The sequence below is a fragment of the Oreochromis niloticus genome, linkage group LG10, assembly GCF_001858045.2.
Source record: "Oreochromis niloticus isolate F11D_XX linkage group LG10, O_niloticus_UMD_NMBU, whole genome shotgun sequence".
Taxonomy (NCBI): Eukaryota; Metazoa; Chordata; class Actinopteri; order Cichliformes; family Cichlidae; genus Oreochromis; species Oreochromis niloticus.
This window is the reverse complement of record NC_031975.2, coordinates 7,943,341-7,962,888: the sequence shown is the minus strand read 5'-3', so window position 1 is coordinate 7,962,888 and position 19,548 is coordinate 7,943,341. Positions and strand designations below refer to the sequence as shown.

General features: G+C 40.3%; 1 protein-coding gene across 8 annotated transcripts in view; it reads right to left on the bottom strand.

The window, feature by feature from the left end:
• robo1 (roundabout, axon guidance receptor, homolog 1 (Drosophila)) overlaps nt 1-19,548 on the bottom strand; it is a 93,316-nt gene that overhangs the window by 24,216 nt on the left and 49,552 nt on the right. For 7 of the 8 annotated variants that reach the window (XM_025910935.1, XM_025910931.1, XM_025910933.1 and 4 more), the window contains one exon: nt 615-772. In XM_025910935.1, the coding sequence (XP_025766720.1) occupies nt 615-772 (158 nt within the window). Of the gene's footprint in view, nt 1-614; nt 773-4,836; nt 4,862-19,548 lie in introns of those variants that run through there. The other variant, XM_025910938.1, reaches the window with a different exon arrangement.

The following is a 19,548-nucleotide window of genomic DNA, read 5'->3' as shown; positions in this document are numbered from 1 at the left end:
GTTGAAACCAGATTCTGTTCTCAAGTTAAAGGAGCAGGAAGCCATTAAATGCAAAATAAATTCAGTGTATACAAAAGCATGAAAAGGAAAATCACTGCTGTCTGCCGCGTGCCACATGACCTAATACATTAGACTAAGACCATACATCAATACAGTAGCTCACATTAGCACACGATGCTGTTCCTTCCTGTACAGTATAATGTCCACTTTTGCTTTTTTTCTGATGTGCTGCTCAGTGGTTAAGGTTTTGTATGAGCCAAATAAATCATCTCTCCAAAATTCCTACTAGCGTTTTTGGTAATGAGAACCAGAAAAGGTTTCAGTGGCCACAAGAAAATTATCTTGCAACTTCACAGGGTTGCTTTTCCAAATTCCTGCAGAACTTTAATTTGTATGTTAACGTTACAAAAAAGGCAACTAAGCATCAGAATTTCACACTGAAAGGCTTTTTGAACCCCACCAATTTTCATGTCTAAGTTTGTTCTTCACATAACTTCAACGTTCTAGCATCTCCAATGTAATGACTTGCACTTTCCCATGAATATAATGATATAACAACAACAGAATAAATTATCATTAGTTGAAATGTGTGAGATCAAAATAGCTGCTTTTACTGTTATGCGTTCATCTCTGTCATCTAAGTTGGAGCCATCTTTCCTCCAGGAGATTGTGGGCTCGGGGTGTCCACGGGGTGGCTGGCACTCCAGGACCGCAGGTTCACCCACTGCGACCATAACGTCAACGGGATTCTGCCTAAATTCGTCACGTAAGACTGGAAAACAAACAGACAAGCAGAACAGAAAACAGAGAGGACTTTAATGATGTTAAAAAGGTGAATACTTCCTCGTATCATTGGTGTCTTAAAGTGGGGCTGTGTTTAGTATGTCAAACAGTCTATTTCAATGACTTTTGTGATGTGGCATTAGCGGCTATTATTTTTAAGGTGCAAATTTTATAGTTTGGACTTCAGCTGCACTTTTGCTCTTGGCAACAATATTAACACCTTTTTTTGTTGGTAGAACTGGGCTGTGATCCCAAGTCTTTAACAGCTTGACCAGCGGGATATTTTGTACTTGACCTCCCATGTCAGAAACACAACCTACAAGCTTCAGTTCATTGCTTACTAGCTCTGTCAATCCCACTTTTTGACAGTGATACACAAACACCTACCAAAAATACATTTACAGAGCTACACTGTTAGTAATCTGATAATATTAGTACAGTATTATCCACTCATCTAAATTGTATTCATTTATCAGCCTGTCAGGATCCCTCATGGGACTACTCCTTCGCTCAAGCAGGGTCTGTTGAGACTAGCTGCTGAGAAAGTTGGTTCTTTTAATGGCTGACAGTAAGATGAGAAGATATAAAGCTCTGTAGTAAAGGTGGGATCCAGCAGCCTACACTAGCAGGAGGCGGAAAGCTACCACAGCAATTTATCATCTTTCCACAACGACTAGTTTGTGTGCAGAAAAAGATCTTCCAGCCACCAGCTGTATCGGAGACAAAGCAAACTCGCATCTACTCCAGCGTGAATTCTGGTGGTCAGAGAGAGCTCTTTCCTGTCTCCACCATAGACATTATATTGTGGTGTTTGCAGCACTTCCTGCATCATATTGAATGGGGCTATCATTTGCAAAATTACAGCAAGAATAAAAGTGAAATTAGGATATGTAGAAGAGAAACGAAAAGAAAGTTCTTGTGATAAAAAACAACTTTAATTCCATATCGGTGAGCACATTTTTGCCACTGATGAGGTGAACAACATGTGCTAATGTAGACGCCTGTGCATGAGTGACTGTTGTTAAGCATTCCCGGTCTTAAATTACAGGAGGGGCTTAGAACCTGAAACAAACCGAGGGAGCCGAGCCAACGCAGACCAAGCAGAGCAGCAAGACTCAGTAGAGCTGGGGTGAAAAGACAGGAAACAATGAGGAAAACGCATAATCACTCCCATATGGCAGCAACAACCCGTTCACCTCTGGTTTCGTATTTTGTGCACAACACTGAGTGGGCCCGAGACGCCTGATAAGCACCGTGGATATGGGAGAACAAATTGGGATGACCTTCTAATTGGAAGTATTTTGGCCCACGCATATCTCTGAGACTCACTTCGCTGCGTTGCCCCTCTGATCCTCTGAGGAGGGTTGTGACCGCCTGACTGAGTGCTGATGGGAAACAGCTGTCTGACAACCCCACCCCACCTCACCCCCGCTCCCGACTCCCCCCAACCCCTTCCCCAATGCCGCCGACACCACCATGTCGCATGATAAAAGGCACTCCCCGTGGGACGCAAAAAACATGGTTGGGGTTACCTCAGACAGGAAGAAAGGGAGACCGTCATAATTCTGTGCACACTGTGTGCGTGCATGTTGACTGATTGACTGATATTATCGTTTAATTCCAATGGTGGGTTGCACATCTGCTTTTACTATTGTGTGAGGTCCAAATGTTTTCACAGAAATCGAAATCCTGGACTGCATCCATAAACCCCTTTGTTAAAGATTCAGTTTCAGTGATAGCATTGCAGTTAGCATAAGAAATAAGGCAAGAAGAGATAAGGATTAAAATCAGAGGGAGCATACGAAGGTTAGGAAGGAATGTCTTTGTAAGTGTGCACACATTTGTATGTGTGTGTGTGAACAAGGAGAAACTGGTTAGTTTTTCCATGTTATGCTGTTGTGCTGGGTAAGCACACAGATAATCTAAAAGCTGTGATTGTAAAACTGACTGTTTATGTTCTGAGTTTGGAAAAAGTATCTGCCTGTTACATTATAATAGGAAATTATGCATGCCCAAGTAAAAACCATGAAAGCATACACCAGTGCATGTACTGTGATCTCCAAACCTAAACTATGCATACTTAGACTGTTTTCTTCTCTCCAGTTTCTCGACAGTCGTCAAATCCTCGTGTTTTCTTGCATTACTGTCTTCTCTCGTCATCTACTGGCTCCACACAATTAATATAATTTCTGCTTATCTAGAAGCATATCCTGACAACCTACTTTTTGGGAGTGATGTTGCTCAGAGATTTAAAGATTTAAGGCTAGACAACACTGTCTAGCCTTAAATCTTCCCAAGTCAGCAGCATTTGCATGACCGAGCTACATGGAGAATAATAATAATAATAAAAGAAAAAGCATACTGATTTAAAGAGGATTTGAAGAATTATGCAAGGAACAATCAGCACAAATTAAACCTTCTTTCTTACCATATATTTTTCTCAGCATGCTTTGATTGCAGAACCAGAACTATTATGATTTCTTTTGTGTCCTCCTGCCAACTTTAAAAACTTTTAGTGTAATCTGATTTTCCATTCTCTTTGTACATGCCTTGCATCTATTTTAAGGCTCTGCACCCAGTTTTAAAAACAAATCATACTTGTTTATTTCACAAGCTGCATAATGAACAGGAATTTCGTAGGTTTTTGATGGTATGTAGCATCCATGTAGGCCTGATTCAGTGAAAACCACCTCACCAGCTTCTGAGGCCTAGCCAGCTTGCCTGTTTAGCTCAAGCTTTGCACCTCTCCTCGTCTTCTTTTCTGCCTCCATCTGATCCCTCCAGATGAGAATCGCATAGCCCACTTCAAAGCATCAGCCCTTGGCCTCACTAGTTGGGATCTGACAGCGTCTGACTTGTTGTTAGTCCTCTGGAGCCTGAACCACAGCTTGAAAGGCCTACTGTAGCAGGGCTCCAATAATCCTCTCTATAGAGTCCAACTAGACCAAAGAAATACGTTCAAATCAGGACAGGCCTGAGATATGCCACAGACAGTAACCTTATCACACTATCATTGTATACGACAGCCAGATACACCTTCTGTGGTCACGGTCTCAATTTACTCCTCGATTTACTATTTGCTATCCTGTAGCAGTAACAGTTATTGCATACTGCAGATTCAGCTGCACAGCTATTGTGATAAAACATAACTTTTATGTCCCAAAGTCAATAGTAATATTACTTTAAGACATTGATGGTTTAAAATGGTTAAAATCAGATTTCACCTCGTGTTATATTGGAGAAAAAAAAATGCATTTGAATGTCCTTTTTAGTATTTTAAAGAAAACAAACCAGAACACTTTGGCATTTCTAAAAGCTGGTTGATGTGTATTTTCATAAATCTTATATCTTGTTAGAACACTTTACCCTCATAGCCTATTGCAACCTACTACTAGAAAGATATTTAGTTATATTCCTTACTCGTCAAAGGAGTTGACCTAATATGTAATTTTTTTTTATATATATATATTAAGTTAACATTGTAATGCTCAACTGCTGTTTTTGTTAAGACTTAAAGGAGAAAAAAAATCACTGTATAGTCTACAAAGCTAGCTAGTAGCCATTTAGCTTAAAGTCTAATTTATCGGTACAAAAACTGAAACAGGAAAAAAAGGAAGGAGTATGGTGGCCCTGAGAGGCCAAACGGACTGCAACTTAAGAAAACACCAGCAATAAGAAAAACGCTACTAAAGCACACAAAACGCAACGGAAATAGGAAAAACGACAATGGAAATAGGAAAAAACTAAACAGAAATAGGAAAAACGACAACGGAAATAGGAATAAAGAAAACAGAAATAGGAAAAATGAAAACAGAAATAGGAAAAAACTGATTTCCAAAAGTACAAGGGAAGTGTTTCTGGGGAGACAATAACCCGACGGACCAGTTGCAGGAACCAAAATATGCTAAGAATTGTGCTGGGAGACACTTAAAAGAAGTGGAGGATCTATCGGTTTTGTGAGGAAAGAAATGATGAGCGGTAAGTGTGTTAGCCTAACTATTAGCCTAAAAATCTGTCATCAGTATTATATGAATCATGATAAAACACACCTACCATGTTTTGGGTTCCTGCAACTGGTCCGTTGGGTTATTATCTCCCCAGAAACACTTCCCTTGTGCTTTTGAAAATGTTTTTTCCAATAGACCCTGTGCACAAGAAAATGCTAAATTCCTGTTTTAAGACCAGATGTAGGGTTGTACATTTCTGGTAGCTTTATTTTGCGGTCAGTCGCTACTGCTAAGATGGACTCCAAAATCATGTCCAAAACACGAAAACGGAAAGATCACGTTAAGTTACAAAGAGCAGAGGGTGGGAACACTCACCATTGCTGTGTCATAAAAAAAAAATCAATTGATCAATTTGATTGGTTGTTTACATCACTCAACACAAGCAGAACTGCATTACAAAATCAGAAGACACATCATTCACATTCAGAAGCACATCTCTGTATAGTGACAGTTCTTAAAATTTAAACAGGCAAATGTTCAGCATTCAAACTACAGGTGAACAATAGTCAAAGGTTTCCCCCGTTATGTCAATATCAGCTAGTGAAGTACACACCTACACAGCATGTCTACAAACCGTGAAAAAAAGCCACAAAAAAAAAAAAAAGAATGATTGCTGGTAAGGGTTTCTATACATTTATATTTATGAAGGGTATGTTGTGACTTACCTTCAAAATCACAGTGGTCCCTCGCTGTAACGCGGTTCACCTTTTGCGGCTGCACTGTTTCGCAGATTTTTTTAGTGCAATTTTGCATGCTTTTTTTTCTTTTTTTTTTACAACACATTGTGTTCTGCGTCCTGATCGGCTGTAGACCATTGTTGATCTCCTCCGTGCCATCTCTCCTGTACAGTACAGCATTGCTACGTCGATCGCTAGCAGTGTGACTCTGAAGAAGATAACCATCGCACAAAAAATTGGACTTCTAATTCATTGATGATCTGGACCTGAAAATAGGGCTTGATCTTTGGTTTCATTCTATAATACTGGACTTATTTTTCTACAAAGGTTTGAACTTTGAGAGTGTTTAAACAAGAGAGAAAAGTGTGAAAATGTTCATGCCTGTCTGATAAAACTGTATAAAGTGTGTAGTGAGGGCTTTTACAGCCTTAAAACATCTATAATAATTGTAAAAAATAAAGTTGTCTACTTCATGGATTTCACCTATCGCTGATTATTTTTAGAACATAACACCCGCGATAAACAGGGACAACTGTATACAAATACTGAGAAATATAGAATTTGAATCCTTTCTCTCTTTTGCTCTGAGGCGCGGGGGAAAAAATATTGACAAGCCAATGAACGTCATCTACAGATATATTCGGTCCAAGACATCTTGAGAAATGTAAATCGCCACTTGATTTATCCATTTGGTTGACTTGTTTTGGAAAACCCGACGGTAAACAAGGCGCGAATATCACACCGGAAACGAAGCGCTATACAGGAGTTTCCTCACCGGAAGTAGCATATGCTAAGGTGCACAAAGTCTATTTCCGTTGTCGTTTTTCCTATTTCCGTTGTGTTTTGTGTGCTTTTTCAGCGTTTTTCTTATTGCTGGTGTTTTCTTAAGTTGCAGTCCGTTTGGCCTCTCAGGGCCACTGTAAAGGAGTCACTTGTAGGACAGTTCCAATAGTAAGATAGTAGCAACTGTCTTTTAACCTTCTACTGATTATTGGTTCATTTGGGTCCCCAAAATGCTAAGCTGTTACTATAGATCAGCCTCAGCCTCTCTGTGATGTGTACATACTGAAATGAAAAGGGCAAGAGGCAGATGCTTAGCAGTATTGTGGTTCTGTCTGTTTCCTGGCACTGATCACAGTGACCGCACAAAAAACACAATATTATAAGAGCAAGTAATATTAACCGAAAATAAGAACTGACATTGTGAAATTTTAATGCGGCTCAGTGCTTAAAATGTTTCTTGTTGTTTCAGCTCAAATACAAACCAGCCCTTATTGACTAAAATATCACAGAGCAGCAACTCGAAAATGGGCATGCAATAAATACCCAAAGCTAACCTTGAAAATACAGCTATCGTTCAGTCCCAGCAGATATGAAATCCTTGGCTTTTCTCACAATCTATCTCCTGACCTCTCGCTACCCCCACCCCCTGGTGTGTTTATCCACCATGAACCACCCTCCTCCACCACCACTACCTCCTCTTCTTCTCCTTGCTCTTAAAAAACTAGTCTGGAGAGGCAGAAAGCTTTGAGAGAAACAGCTGCTTCACAGAGAAACCAATATGCGCAGCTCATGTCTAATAGTTGGTAATATAGACTGAAAAAAGAGAGAGAGCGGGAGAGTGAGACCAACAAACACATACTGTACTCTCACACGGGAGGTCCAGTGGGCCCTGTTCTCCTTTGCAAGCACCCACCAAAGCCAATAACATAACACGAATTGCAACCAAGCAAAACCAATAAAAGGGTCTCACAAATACAAATTAGAATACATACATGAGCTCAGTCTCATAACTATGCCACAGGAGATTTGTAAAATAAACACAAGCATCTAGAAGACAGTGCATACTGCTCATAAACTAACAAAAATTCCTTGCTTGTCCTCCATGAGCTCCCCAATTTGAATTTCATTTTCCACAATGAAATCATTATTTAAAAAAACGGTCCCAGGGCAAACATATTTTCTTGCACACAGGGCCATATATCTATCTTTGTTTGGCAAACCAATTAACTCAATATTGTGGCTCACTTCATAAGATAAAGTTCCTTGTTATAATATTTACTGGGTCTTTTAATACTGAACTTTTGCTTTTCTGTTGCTGTCCTTATCTTTTAGATTCAGAGAACGACCCTGTAATGCCTCAATACATCCTAAAGTTAGAGAATGATAATGCTGGCAATGTTGCTTCTTTCTCTTCTTTAAAACACACATATGTATAAAAGAAAAGACAAAAACTGAAAAAAGACATTGTATGTGCAAAATGGACAAACATATCATCTGCTAAGCAGCACTACATCCTGGCAGGGGATGTGTACCATGGTGCCATGTGAATGTGCGTTCAGGGATAGATGCACTGCTTCATCAGTTCTTGGAAGTTCTGACACTCTAATCCTGTTGATGTACGTGCAGAACATATCATTCGGGGAGCAGATATTAAAACCAGCTAAAAGGATTGCGTGACCTCTATTTTAATCTTCTTCACTCATCCCATCCCTCTCTAAGAGGTAAAGCATTGCAGTGAAAATAAGGAGAGGGGAGATATGAAAAGACAGACGAGCATGAAGAAGATTAGGAGAATTAGTGAAGTGGCAGAAGAGCTGGGTGAAACAGAGGCTGAGCAGCTCTAATAGGGTTAGTAGAGTTGTCAATTACTGACTTGGATATATTTGGTTGAGAAAAAAACATGTTCAGGAGAAGAGACACATCAATACATACAAGAAACACATACCAACTGTGTGTGTATATATATCATACTTGGCTTGTCAAAACAAACATGATACAGGTTCATCCATCCATTTTTTGATAGTCTCTCTCTTTTTTTTTAATGCACCAATGGGGTGGCCTTGTCTTCTTGCCTTCTAGTTTTGCTCTGATGCAGTTTATTTCTCTACCTCTGTTAGTTTGTACTGTCAGCCTGTTTTCATTTTCAGATGTCACATGATGTATAATCTGGGTATTTCTTTTCTACAAAGTCAGGAAAATGATTGTGTCTAGATGAATATCTTCCTCCCCAACACCTAGAAATAATACAAGGCACCATACATTATCATAGACGTTCGCCAAATATGGCACTGCTGATGCTGTTGCAGTAGTAAAGTATGTTGCTGGGACTTTCTTGTTGGATTTGCAGTGTACTATTAAGTGTACTATTATGTGTGCCTTGTTGGCATCAAAATAGAAAAAGTAGAGCATTCAAAGAGATTTTATGGAGTCAGGATGTGACTGCTGTTGGCTTGTTGCAAACTAGCTCTGGCTGTAAGGCATTAAATAGGTCCACAGGTTCCTCCAGTTCTCACAATGACTGATTTCTGCAGTAAGTTGTTTTGTGGCAAATATCTTTGTGAAAATTCCACCTGTATAGGTATACAGATCTATCATGTTTTGTTAGAACACTAGGTGGTGTGTTGACTCTTCAAGTTAAATTCCTATGGGGACTGACTTTGTTCAGCTTATGACTCACATGCGCATGAAGATTAGCTGGGAAAGCATAATTTTCTGATGTCATGACTGGACTGGACTTTTTCTCATGCCGTCAGCAAAAGGTCAAAGTAAAATGTGGAAACGACACCTTTGTACGGGCTGTATAGTGATCACTCATTCATGTTATTTTAATGTGGTTTTAACTTCTTGAATAAAAATAATCTGACAGTTATCATTTGGCAATTGTTTCGGACTAAATAAAAAAAGATTGAAAGAAGTGCTGATCCTGACGAGATCAGGTGGGAGGTTCTCACTGATTTTTCATGTAATTTCCCATATGACTAGAAATATTTTCTTAATTAAAATTTTAATTAAGCAGCTAACTTACAATCAAGTCAAGGATGATGCAGTCCTAGAAAAAATGAAGTACAATCCATAAATTTTATATCTGGTAATACCCCCTTTTTTGGCCCATTTTTCTTTACACTTTCAGATCTCTTTCAGTTAAAGTTCAGGGGCATTCATCCTTAAATTCCCACCACAGCATTTCATTTACTTTGACATCTTGACAAAAAATGGGTCACAGCAACAACTTTTACATTTCTTTTCGCTGTATTTTTTCAGCCATTCAGTTTTTGATATGATAGTGTGCTTGGGATCATTCTGCAACATCATTCTTTTGCATGACTTCTTTTGTGTTCATGCTTTAGCTGTTAGACAGATGACTTCACAGTGGAGAATACTGCTGCATTTGGGATATCACTTGCATTGTATGACACAATTTGTGCCAGCCTTTAGCTGTCAGACCGATGGTCCCACATCTGACTTTGAGTTCATGGTCAGCTCGATGACTGCAAGGTGCTCAGGTCCTGTGGCTACAAAAAAGCCCAAATCATCACCCTTCCACCACTGTGCTTGACAGTTACATTTGACAGTTATACTTGACAGTATGAGGTGTCATGCTCATGTGCTGTGCAAAGGAAAATATTCCACAAGTCTTGTGCTGCCGTGTCCTTTTTAGAGAGCAGAGGCCTTCTTTTGGCAGTCCTTCCAAGTAAGACATACTTGTTGAGTCATTTTGTAATTGTGCTGTCATGAACTGATTTAGCATGCTAACTGTGGTCTGTAGATGAAATTGCATGGTCAGACTATGGTCTGACCTGAATTTGCTGGGACATCAACTCTGGTGGAGGTTGTGTGTTAACACACACCTAAATGTATGTTGCATTATAACTATTGTTTCTGCTCTAATGGTATAATGATGTAATTTGCAATAGTGATAATCAGGATGTGCCGATTATATAATGTTATTTTGTATATACACTTCATAAATTGTTATAATAGCTTCATTATAAGGTATAAAAAATGTGTTACAGCCCTGCAAAATAAACACCAAGTGTCCAAGTGACATGAGAAATAACTACCTTTAGATTTAAAATGACACAGTAATGTGAAAACCCACAGTTTTACAACACGGTTTCCTGTCATCAAAAGGGATTGCCCCACACTTTTCCTTTTAAATTAAAATTATTTGTATTATGCTGCTTCATCTTGCAGGCACTGAATACACACAATTATTAAACAAGCTAATTATTTTCAAGTATTTTTTAATTAATTTTCGCCAAGGTGTGCCATTTAATTAAATCAAGATTGTATTGGACAAAATAAATGAACAGAGAATAAATCAGACCCAGTTTGGTCAATTTAATAAGTGCAAATGCATTCAGGGAACGTTTTCCTTCCTTAGGGCACATAATAATTGTGAAAATGCAGCGTTCAATGAAACATGTTAGTGAAATATAATCTACTAAAGGTATGAGGTTACCGTTATTTTCCTGCAGTCTTTTATTTGCAAGGATGAAGCACTACTTCAGGTTTCTAGTGATGCAAGCCTTGCATTAATTAATCTTTTAGAAGTCTAAACAATGTGGGTGGTGTCTGTGCTTTTCACCCGTTACTTTGGAAATAGCACTCACTTTGCACACCAAGCGCTTTTAGACCAAATGGAATAAATCAATATAGCCACTCGCTAATACAATAAAATATAAAGCTGAATAATGCGGCTAAAACAGGAGTCTGGTTAGATGGGTGGAAAACTCGGGAACTGTTCAACGCAACGCATAATGATCTATACGCTGAGATCTCACCTAAAAACACCTACTTATTGGAACTGCATCTCTTACCAGAAGATGGCTTTCAGTACGGTCCCGAGTCAGCTTTCCTTTGTTACTCCTGAAGCCTATTCCATGTGTGATGTAATTTACTGAGATTTGTATTGAGCCTGTCAGGATATACACTCATTAGTGATATAAAGCATATAAAACCTCACAAAAGGAAAAAAATCCTCTATAAACATAACTATTAATTGTGACAGCAATAGCAAACACCTGAATCCTTTAGAAAGCAGGAAATGCATGTCAGTGAGAATGGAAATGGTACAAAACCCAATCAAGTCCTCTTCTTCTGAATAATGGAGAGAACTGGAGGCAGTAGAAGAGTGGCCCTCTCTCTCTGGGGCAAGAGTCCCTCACATGAAAGCAGAAAAGCCACACGCGCGCGCGCGCGCACACACACACACACACACACACCACCCTTTAACCCTCTCATTAGTGTAATCCTGCATGAGAACAGTAAATTGTCATGAATAAATCCACTTAGAAGTCAGCGAATGAAAGACTTTCACTTTGAGTTGGTTGCATTACCATTTCAATAAGCGTGCCACGCTGCAAAACGTTGGCAGTGTTTGACAGAGTAATTGGGAACATTAACGAGTAGATAAAATGTGGTAAGCGGAGGGAGGCGTCCGTGTAAGTACGTGTGCGAGTATGTCAATTAATTTTTTTCGCAGACACAAAAACACATTTGCAGATTTTTCACTAATAGGGCCAATGAGTCCCCCTGAAGGAAAGAGATTGGTGTGAAAGACTTTACCGGCTTTGTTTGGCAAAACAAAAGAATTGGATAGTAGACAGTAGTCAGACCTTGAGACAAATGTATTCCAGCATTTTGGCCCATAGAAACCTTTGTTTGAGCAGCATGACCTTAGAATTGTGTGTGGAAAATCTCCTTGGGCTAGCTTGATTTCTAAATAAGCACCTTTCATGAACTGTACACAAAGAGAAAAGAGGGGCAAAGTTTAGGGTATGTGCAATTACACCCTGCAGACAGAGCATAAATCTAACCCTGAGTGGGCAACTCTTTGTTTAAATGAGTATCTAGCCTAATTTCTACCTGGCCTTTGTTTGTGAAAGAAGACAAAGTGGGTAGAGATGGAAATAATAAAGTGCAAAACCCAGGAGAGATGCTCCAAGGAAGGAGTGCACCTAGGTCACAAAGCGAGGAGGAGGAGGATCAGGAAGAGCTGGTAGTGGGGAGGGCAATGTATTGTAACAAAGAGAAAAGTGAGCCAGACAAAGACACAGAAGCAGGAGAGCGGAGATATAGACACAAAGAAACAAAGGGGTATAGTCAGTGTAGCACTGGATAAGACAACTTTGTAGTCACTGTTTGCTTTATGGCGAGGCAGGTGCCAAAATATGCAGGAGTTATGTGTTAAAACACACACGCATTCTCACACACATGCACACACACACACACACACACCTACACACACACACACAAATCACACGCAATATACACATTCATAGTTACAGCTATGTTCTGCATCTTAATGTACCCCGAGGTGCCCCAGTCTCTCCCTCGTCATCAATCTGAGAGACAACTCAAGGCCCAGGAGAGAAAGAGGCTGTGGGCAAATATGTAATGCACTGCGGTGTGCCAGAAAAAAAAGAAAAGAGAAGAAAAAAAAAGCACAATATAAATCAGACAAAAGTACGAGATGGAACAACGGATGGTGTTCACGCAAATATTTTGAGACTACAGCATTATATTCCAGAGGATATTACAGTGACTGACAGATATACATTATGCACCGAGCACCACAACACACCCGAGCCCATGCTTTCATTCAACCAGGAGAAACTGCGGTTTAAGAACATGCAAAGATGCTGACACTGCATGAAGTGATAGCAGAATTACATGAACCCAAGACACGCAAAGTTTGACACCGCACCATCGATAATTTCCGCGTAACTGAAGGATGTGTGAAAAGATGCAGCACAAAGTGGGGGAAAAAAGAATGATTGGCTGATTTACATCCATTTAGTGCTTCGTATCAGGTGTCAGATATTGATAATAGGATGTTCTGGCAAGCATCGGTGCTTCAGTCATGCTTTGCAAGCATTTCTCTCTTTTTTTTCTCTCTTTAAAAAAATTATTCTTCTGGAAAGAGGGCTTTCTACCAAAAAAAAAATAGCACTGGATAAACATAAATATCTAAACACCTTATTACCATGAACTGCCAGAGGTCATCAGAAATTAAATAAATGATAAGTGATGCACAAATAAAATCTACGCCCTCTTAATGGTTTAAGGGAAAAAAAACAGCCTAGGAGCAGTAGTCTTTGGCACTTAGAAGCCCTTCAAGTCATGGCGAAGCTAAAAACCAGTAATTTAGAGTAGGAATGGGAACAGAAATCGGGTATTACGGCAAGCTTGTTTGGTTTGGACCGAGCTGCGCCAGGGAGGAATGAATGGGAAGAGAAATGAATGAGGGGTGAAAGATGAAACTTTAATGATCCCTCTTGGGAAATTGGGTCATTGCAGCAGCACGGGGAAGGGTACAGATAAGAACAGAGCAAACGCAGGTTTCCAGATAATACAAGTAATTAACGTGAGATAAACACACAAAGGATAACTAAACACATGAAAGCGATAATTACGCACACATTTATATGTTAAGCACATGTGTCAAAGTGCCAGACAGGTAGACTTGAAGAGTAAAGACACGTATGTAAACATCCACGGTCAAGATGTTTAAATGATCCAAAATTGCAAATGGAGCACAGGAGGGAAGATGAGCAGGAGGATTTCTGCCGAAGCGGCCCCCAGCCCCTTAATTGGTAGGAAACAAGAGGACTCTGAATAAACACTTGTCATGAGACACAGCCTGGCTCATTTTTTTTCTCTGCTCGCTCCTATTCTCTTCTCCTGACTCGTTTAACTGAAGCTAACTCGAAGCCGTGTTCCCCTCATAGCTCGTCCTCCTCCTCGCAGTTCCCCTTCACTCATCACTAGTCGCAGCTGTCTAGCCTCCATTCTGCCTTGTGTATCTGTCTGTTGCTGGGACAACAAGCCAAACACCACCTCAAGATTTCCAAATATCCCGACAAACTGCTCTCTGCACCTACTACTCTCAGTCTCCCGCCGCCCTGCCTTCACTGTGGCCTGCAGTCCTCCCCTTAATTCTGCTTTCTGGTCTTCTTCCTAATTATCTCTCGTGGAGGGCAACATAGCCCCTACCATCCCCCGCACCGCTTCAACCCCGCTACTGAGAGACCCTGATGAATAATTTCACGTTTTTCTAGCCTTCTCCTTTCCCTCAACCTCAAATTGATTATTGTACAGAAAGCGCAGCTAAAAGAGCAGCCCAATGGGTAATTTGTCTTTCTGACGATTGGAGTCCATGGATAGGTGTGGGGGAGGGAAAAGCGAGAAGGCTCCAAAACGATATGGAAAGGGAGTGTGAAAAAACGTGATTATACGAAGAAAAAAAAATTAATATTGGAACGCTTCGCAGAGCTCGTCTCTGATAGCTCATTCTGTTTGATGTCGTGGTCAGAGGAGTAATTGGGAAGAGTGGACATTTGCATGTGGGAATGTTTGTACGAAAGTGAACAAAGTGAGCAGAAGAACATCCTTGAGGACTGTCTGTAATTACATGCAGTGCTTTGGAAAATGCTGTGAATGCCTGTCATTCGCTCTCCATCACAAACACTGCTTACAGCCCCGTGGCTACAGACACTCATCCATCGATGTTTGATTCCACTTAAATATGACTGACTGACGTGCTGTCGGAAGACGCTAACCTCCAGGTATTCCAAGCCTCCAATACTGTGAAACTCCCACCCGGTGGTGTGCAAGGCTCTGGCGATGACAGGGGAGGAGGGTATAATTTGGGCACCACAGGAAAGATCACTAAGTGTGCATGCAGATATTCTGCCTTTTCATTAGGGTGAGGTATCCCATGAATAAGCGCTGCTGAAATAAATGCCTGTATTTATTCTGCTTTAACATTAGGTGACTCACCTAACTGCGTGTGTGCAAATTAGCAGGCCAAAACAGGGTCAGTGGTGTGAGTCATTGGCAATTTTGGTTAAGGCAAGTTCACACCTGGATATTTCTTGATGGCACTTTGCTGTAATGTGATGTCGAAAGTTGCAAACATTCTTGATTTGCGATTTTTCTTATGCAGGTCCTGCCATGTGCCTGTGATTCCCCATCATCACAAAGATAAGCTGAATCAGCCGCCCACCAGCTCTCCTTCTCTCATCTCTCCGTCTTCCCCTTGCATACACCCTCATCACTTTTCATTCCCCCCCTTGTGTTTTCCTGTCTTCTAACTTCAATCTCCACTTACTCTCATCTCCTTTTGTTTCCTCTAAGCCATCTCACTATCTCCCAGGGCTTTGTTCCTCCCTATCTTCTTTTCTTTTCCTCTACTTCAAACCTGCTGTAAAGTCTTTCAGCAAGGCTAGATTTTCCTCCCTGTTATTTTTTTTAGGCCTGAGCTTTCCTCATTTTCTCTTCCAGCTCTGTTGTGCATTCTCCACCCCCCACCTCCTACCCCCAACCCAGCAAACCCTCCTAATGGATCCAGTGTCTGCAGAATACCAGAGTAAACCGCACAACTGCACTGTGGCTTCATGTTTGTCTCTGCTTCAGTGTCTCTCTACTCCATCTATGAAAAAGGGGGGTACAAAAAAATGAATTGAAAACTGCTGAACACGAAAGCAAAAAGAATGCTTCACAGTGCAGTGTCTGATATCTCAAATAAAAACCTGAAAATTAATGTTTTAACTTGAAGGGTTTTTTGGCTTATTCTTTTATTTGTTAATCTTTAACTAATAAGGGGTCATGTAGCTTTTTTCTTTTTAAAAAAAAATAAAACTGCTTAGGTTTAACTTTCCTCTGTTCATGCAGTCATGGAAGCTACCATTAAACTTGATACTTACCCAGTTATTCCATGTTCCCAAGAAACTGCTGTTGCTTCTGATAAACTCAGCAAATATTGTGCATGAGAAGCTTTTTTCCCCCTGATTTTGTGCCATAACTTATATCCCCGAGGAAATAACAGGAGGATTCCGCTTAGTAAACAATCCCGTCTCCTAGAAATTATGTTTTCACAGTACTAATTTGCCGAAAATATGTTTTGTTAGAAACGTTAAGGGCATTAGTAATACCGTTTTGATTGACAAAGTAATATGTTTGCAAATCGTTGTCACTAAAAGAGTCTGCAGAGTATTCAGACTCAATTAAAGTTTATTTTTATGCTTCACTCTACTGAGGTTACAGATAGATGGTGGTCTGGGTAAAATACTGAAAAAAGTTAATTGAAGCAAATCATCCAGTGGAGGTGGAGACACAAGTAGCTGCAATATTTTCACACATAAAGGATCCACTTTCTCCATCTAGTTATTTTAAGAAGCTGAAATGCCAATCAAAAAATGACTCTCTGCACTGAATTTGAAAAAAAAAGTGTGTACAAATAATTCCCACCTCAAAAATATAGAAACTATGGATCTTGATCCTGCTGGTTTTTTGATCCATGTAGCTCTTCATTACAGCGACAAATTTAGCCAGAGATAACTCTTCTAAAAATGTACAAGCACAAACAGCAGGAGTTCAAACAAGCCTTGTAGCTCTCTGCCTCGGAGGAGTGAACCAATAGGAGTGCAGGCAGGAGGCTGCAACAAGCTTACAGGTGCCGGCGTGATAGACAACGCGATAACAGACCGACAAGGACAAACTGTCACATCTCTGCTGGGCTCGGCACTCCACAGGTAGACGGCATCCCGAGCAGCCCGAGACAGTGACAAATGGACACAATTTCCCTTTATTTATCTATGTGTCGTGTGAACCGCAGAACACATGCTGGCCTGCCCCCCCATAAATCTTTATCCGGTTAACACAATGCCAATAAACCAACACATTAGCCCTCCCAAGCAGGCTAATCAAGCATATCGCACAATCTGTAGAGTACACAAACACATTCCTGATTTAAAAAAAGAAAGAGAGAAACACATCAAAAAGACATTATAGAATCCCTTCAGAGAAGTGCTGTTACTCACAGGCATCTGCACACAACAGAAAAGCATTTCCTGCTAAAAAAGAAAAAAGAGAGAGAGAAAGCAAAATAGAAAGGATGCACTCAGAAAATAAATCTGGGGGCAACAACATGTCACTTATAACCCCGGTAATAAGTTTCTACTGTGGAGATGGAAGAAGGCTGGAAAAAGCTTTAGGGAGTCAGGGAGGTCAGGGAAGAGAGAAGGCAACATTTATACTGGTTAGATTTGATAAGGCCTGGAAATTGCTGAGGCATCCACTTCCAGAGACAAGCAGCCTGCCAGTCTGTCTCGGTGACTCTGACCGGCTTGGCTCAGCCGAGAGGTGCCTCGTGTGACATGATGTCCCCCTCTGCTATTAACCCTGCTGACACAAGCTTTCCTCCTACACAAATACCTACATCATCAGCTGCCAATCTGACTGTTCAATCTGCAAACACTGGACTAGAATGAATGCTCTATAGATGAGCTTGCTCCCTCTGTATGCAAACAAAATCATTTTGCAGCCCAAAAACGACACCCTGGTCTCCTTCACTGATATCAACACAAACGCTCACTAAAACTCTCCCTGCTGGTTTTGTCATATTACCTGACAGAACACCAGCAGATTTTTTTTTTTTTTTGCTCAGTGCCAAGCAGTCACTGGTGTGAATGGCTGAGCCTCTGGATTTAATTAGTGCTGCGCCCATATGGATTAGCAAACAGACAGGCGCACACACAAGCTGAAAGTATGTCACATTCCCACCTGATCAGCTCTTAACATTGCCCTTGGTGGCATGCAAACACAGATGCACACATGAATACACACACCAGGGGGAAAGAAAGAGGGCGGGGCGGGCTGAGCTTTAGAATCTGGTGATTTCTTTGCTGTAAATTTAATTGGTTTTAGCAGCAGTGCAAAGAAAACGTTAAGGTTGGCTTGCTGCACCATGTGCACAGAGACAGCTGCTCTGATGGGTAGGAGGTAGGAGGGAGCAAAGTGAACATACTGCTAAATAGATTATTTTAAAAACCAGCCAGGTTGATAAACAACATACTGTCAGCCTGGCAACGCAGGGATGCAGATGGATGGAAGGACACGCAAACACACAGTACCATACTCTGCAAATATTCACTTTGCCTCTAATCCCATTGAAGCCCACGCAAAGGACAAATTTCTGTCTGGTGTTGTTAATCTCCTGGGGTAGTTAGAGTTGTTGGTCATTTTTGAATCATTCTCGATGTTTAGCCAAGACTCTTTTACTGGTATGTTACCAACCATTTGTTTCCTTATCCCACTCGCCATACAGGACAGTTATAGAAAGAAATGATGTATACACAAGTTGTGATATCACAGATGTTTTTTCAGGTTATTTAATTATGATTATCTCACATGGTATACTTGGTATTTTCTGCACTTCTATGGCAGCTGTAAAACGTATGTCTCAAAAGCAGAAGATCACAAAATAAGGTCTTTGGATGATATTCAAATGTGACTACAACCCATTTTTTATAATGTGGTAACAATTTTTCTTTAAATATTGTAGCAGCACAAAAATCATTTTGATTACACAGTGAATTGTAGAAGGGCAAATGGCATCTATTCCATTCCCACTCAAACCCTCAAGTGCTTTCTCTGCTTTGTAACTTGGGTAAGTGGGTATGATCTCACTAGTAAAATGAGTTTTTTGGGATGCTGAGAGCAAAGTTTAGTCAATGTGGTCACTAAGGACACAAGGCTCTGAGGCAGGGGATTGATTTAGCTCTGGTTCTGCAAAGTCATAAACAAGAACCATACAAATACAGAAAAGAGGTAGGCATGTCAGGCTGATAACTAAGGTAACGCCTAAGACCACCAGATCAATTATTCCTGATCTTTTTCTTGCAAAACAACTGGAGATGAGAAAAAGCCTGTTTCTTTTTTCTTTGTTTGGCGTTTCAATCTTAATATTTGGCCATGCTAACAAAGCTGTTAAAGAATGCTTGATAATTATTGTTCCAACTAATAAGGTTCAACCAATAGTTAGGCTTCTTGAAATATTTTCTCTTTTACTCCGATATAGCATTTGTGACTCTTTCAAGCTGTTTATAGCTCTTATTCAATAATCTAAAGGTAGGAAGGTTAACCGTACAAATCAGACTAACATTTAATAGTTTTACTCAGTACACAACACTATGCCTCCTTTCCAGGGACAATAGAATGTCTGCTTTGAATGAAAATGATGATTTTGTCTTGATTGCATATTCAAACAAGACAGAAACACCAGTAAGCTCTGCTCCAGTACACTTCACCATTTGATCTGAGTGGAATATACTTGTACTATTGCACGAAACAGCTTATAGGCAATGGCCATTGGTCTAGTAAACCACTAACAGTATTTCAGTGTACCTAACTACTTAATGAAGAAAAGAAAACAGATTTCCAGGTTTACTTGTAAAACTGTACACCACCATGCAAATTTCTTGAGCCACACCTCATTTCTTTAAATGTTGCTA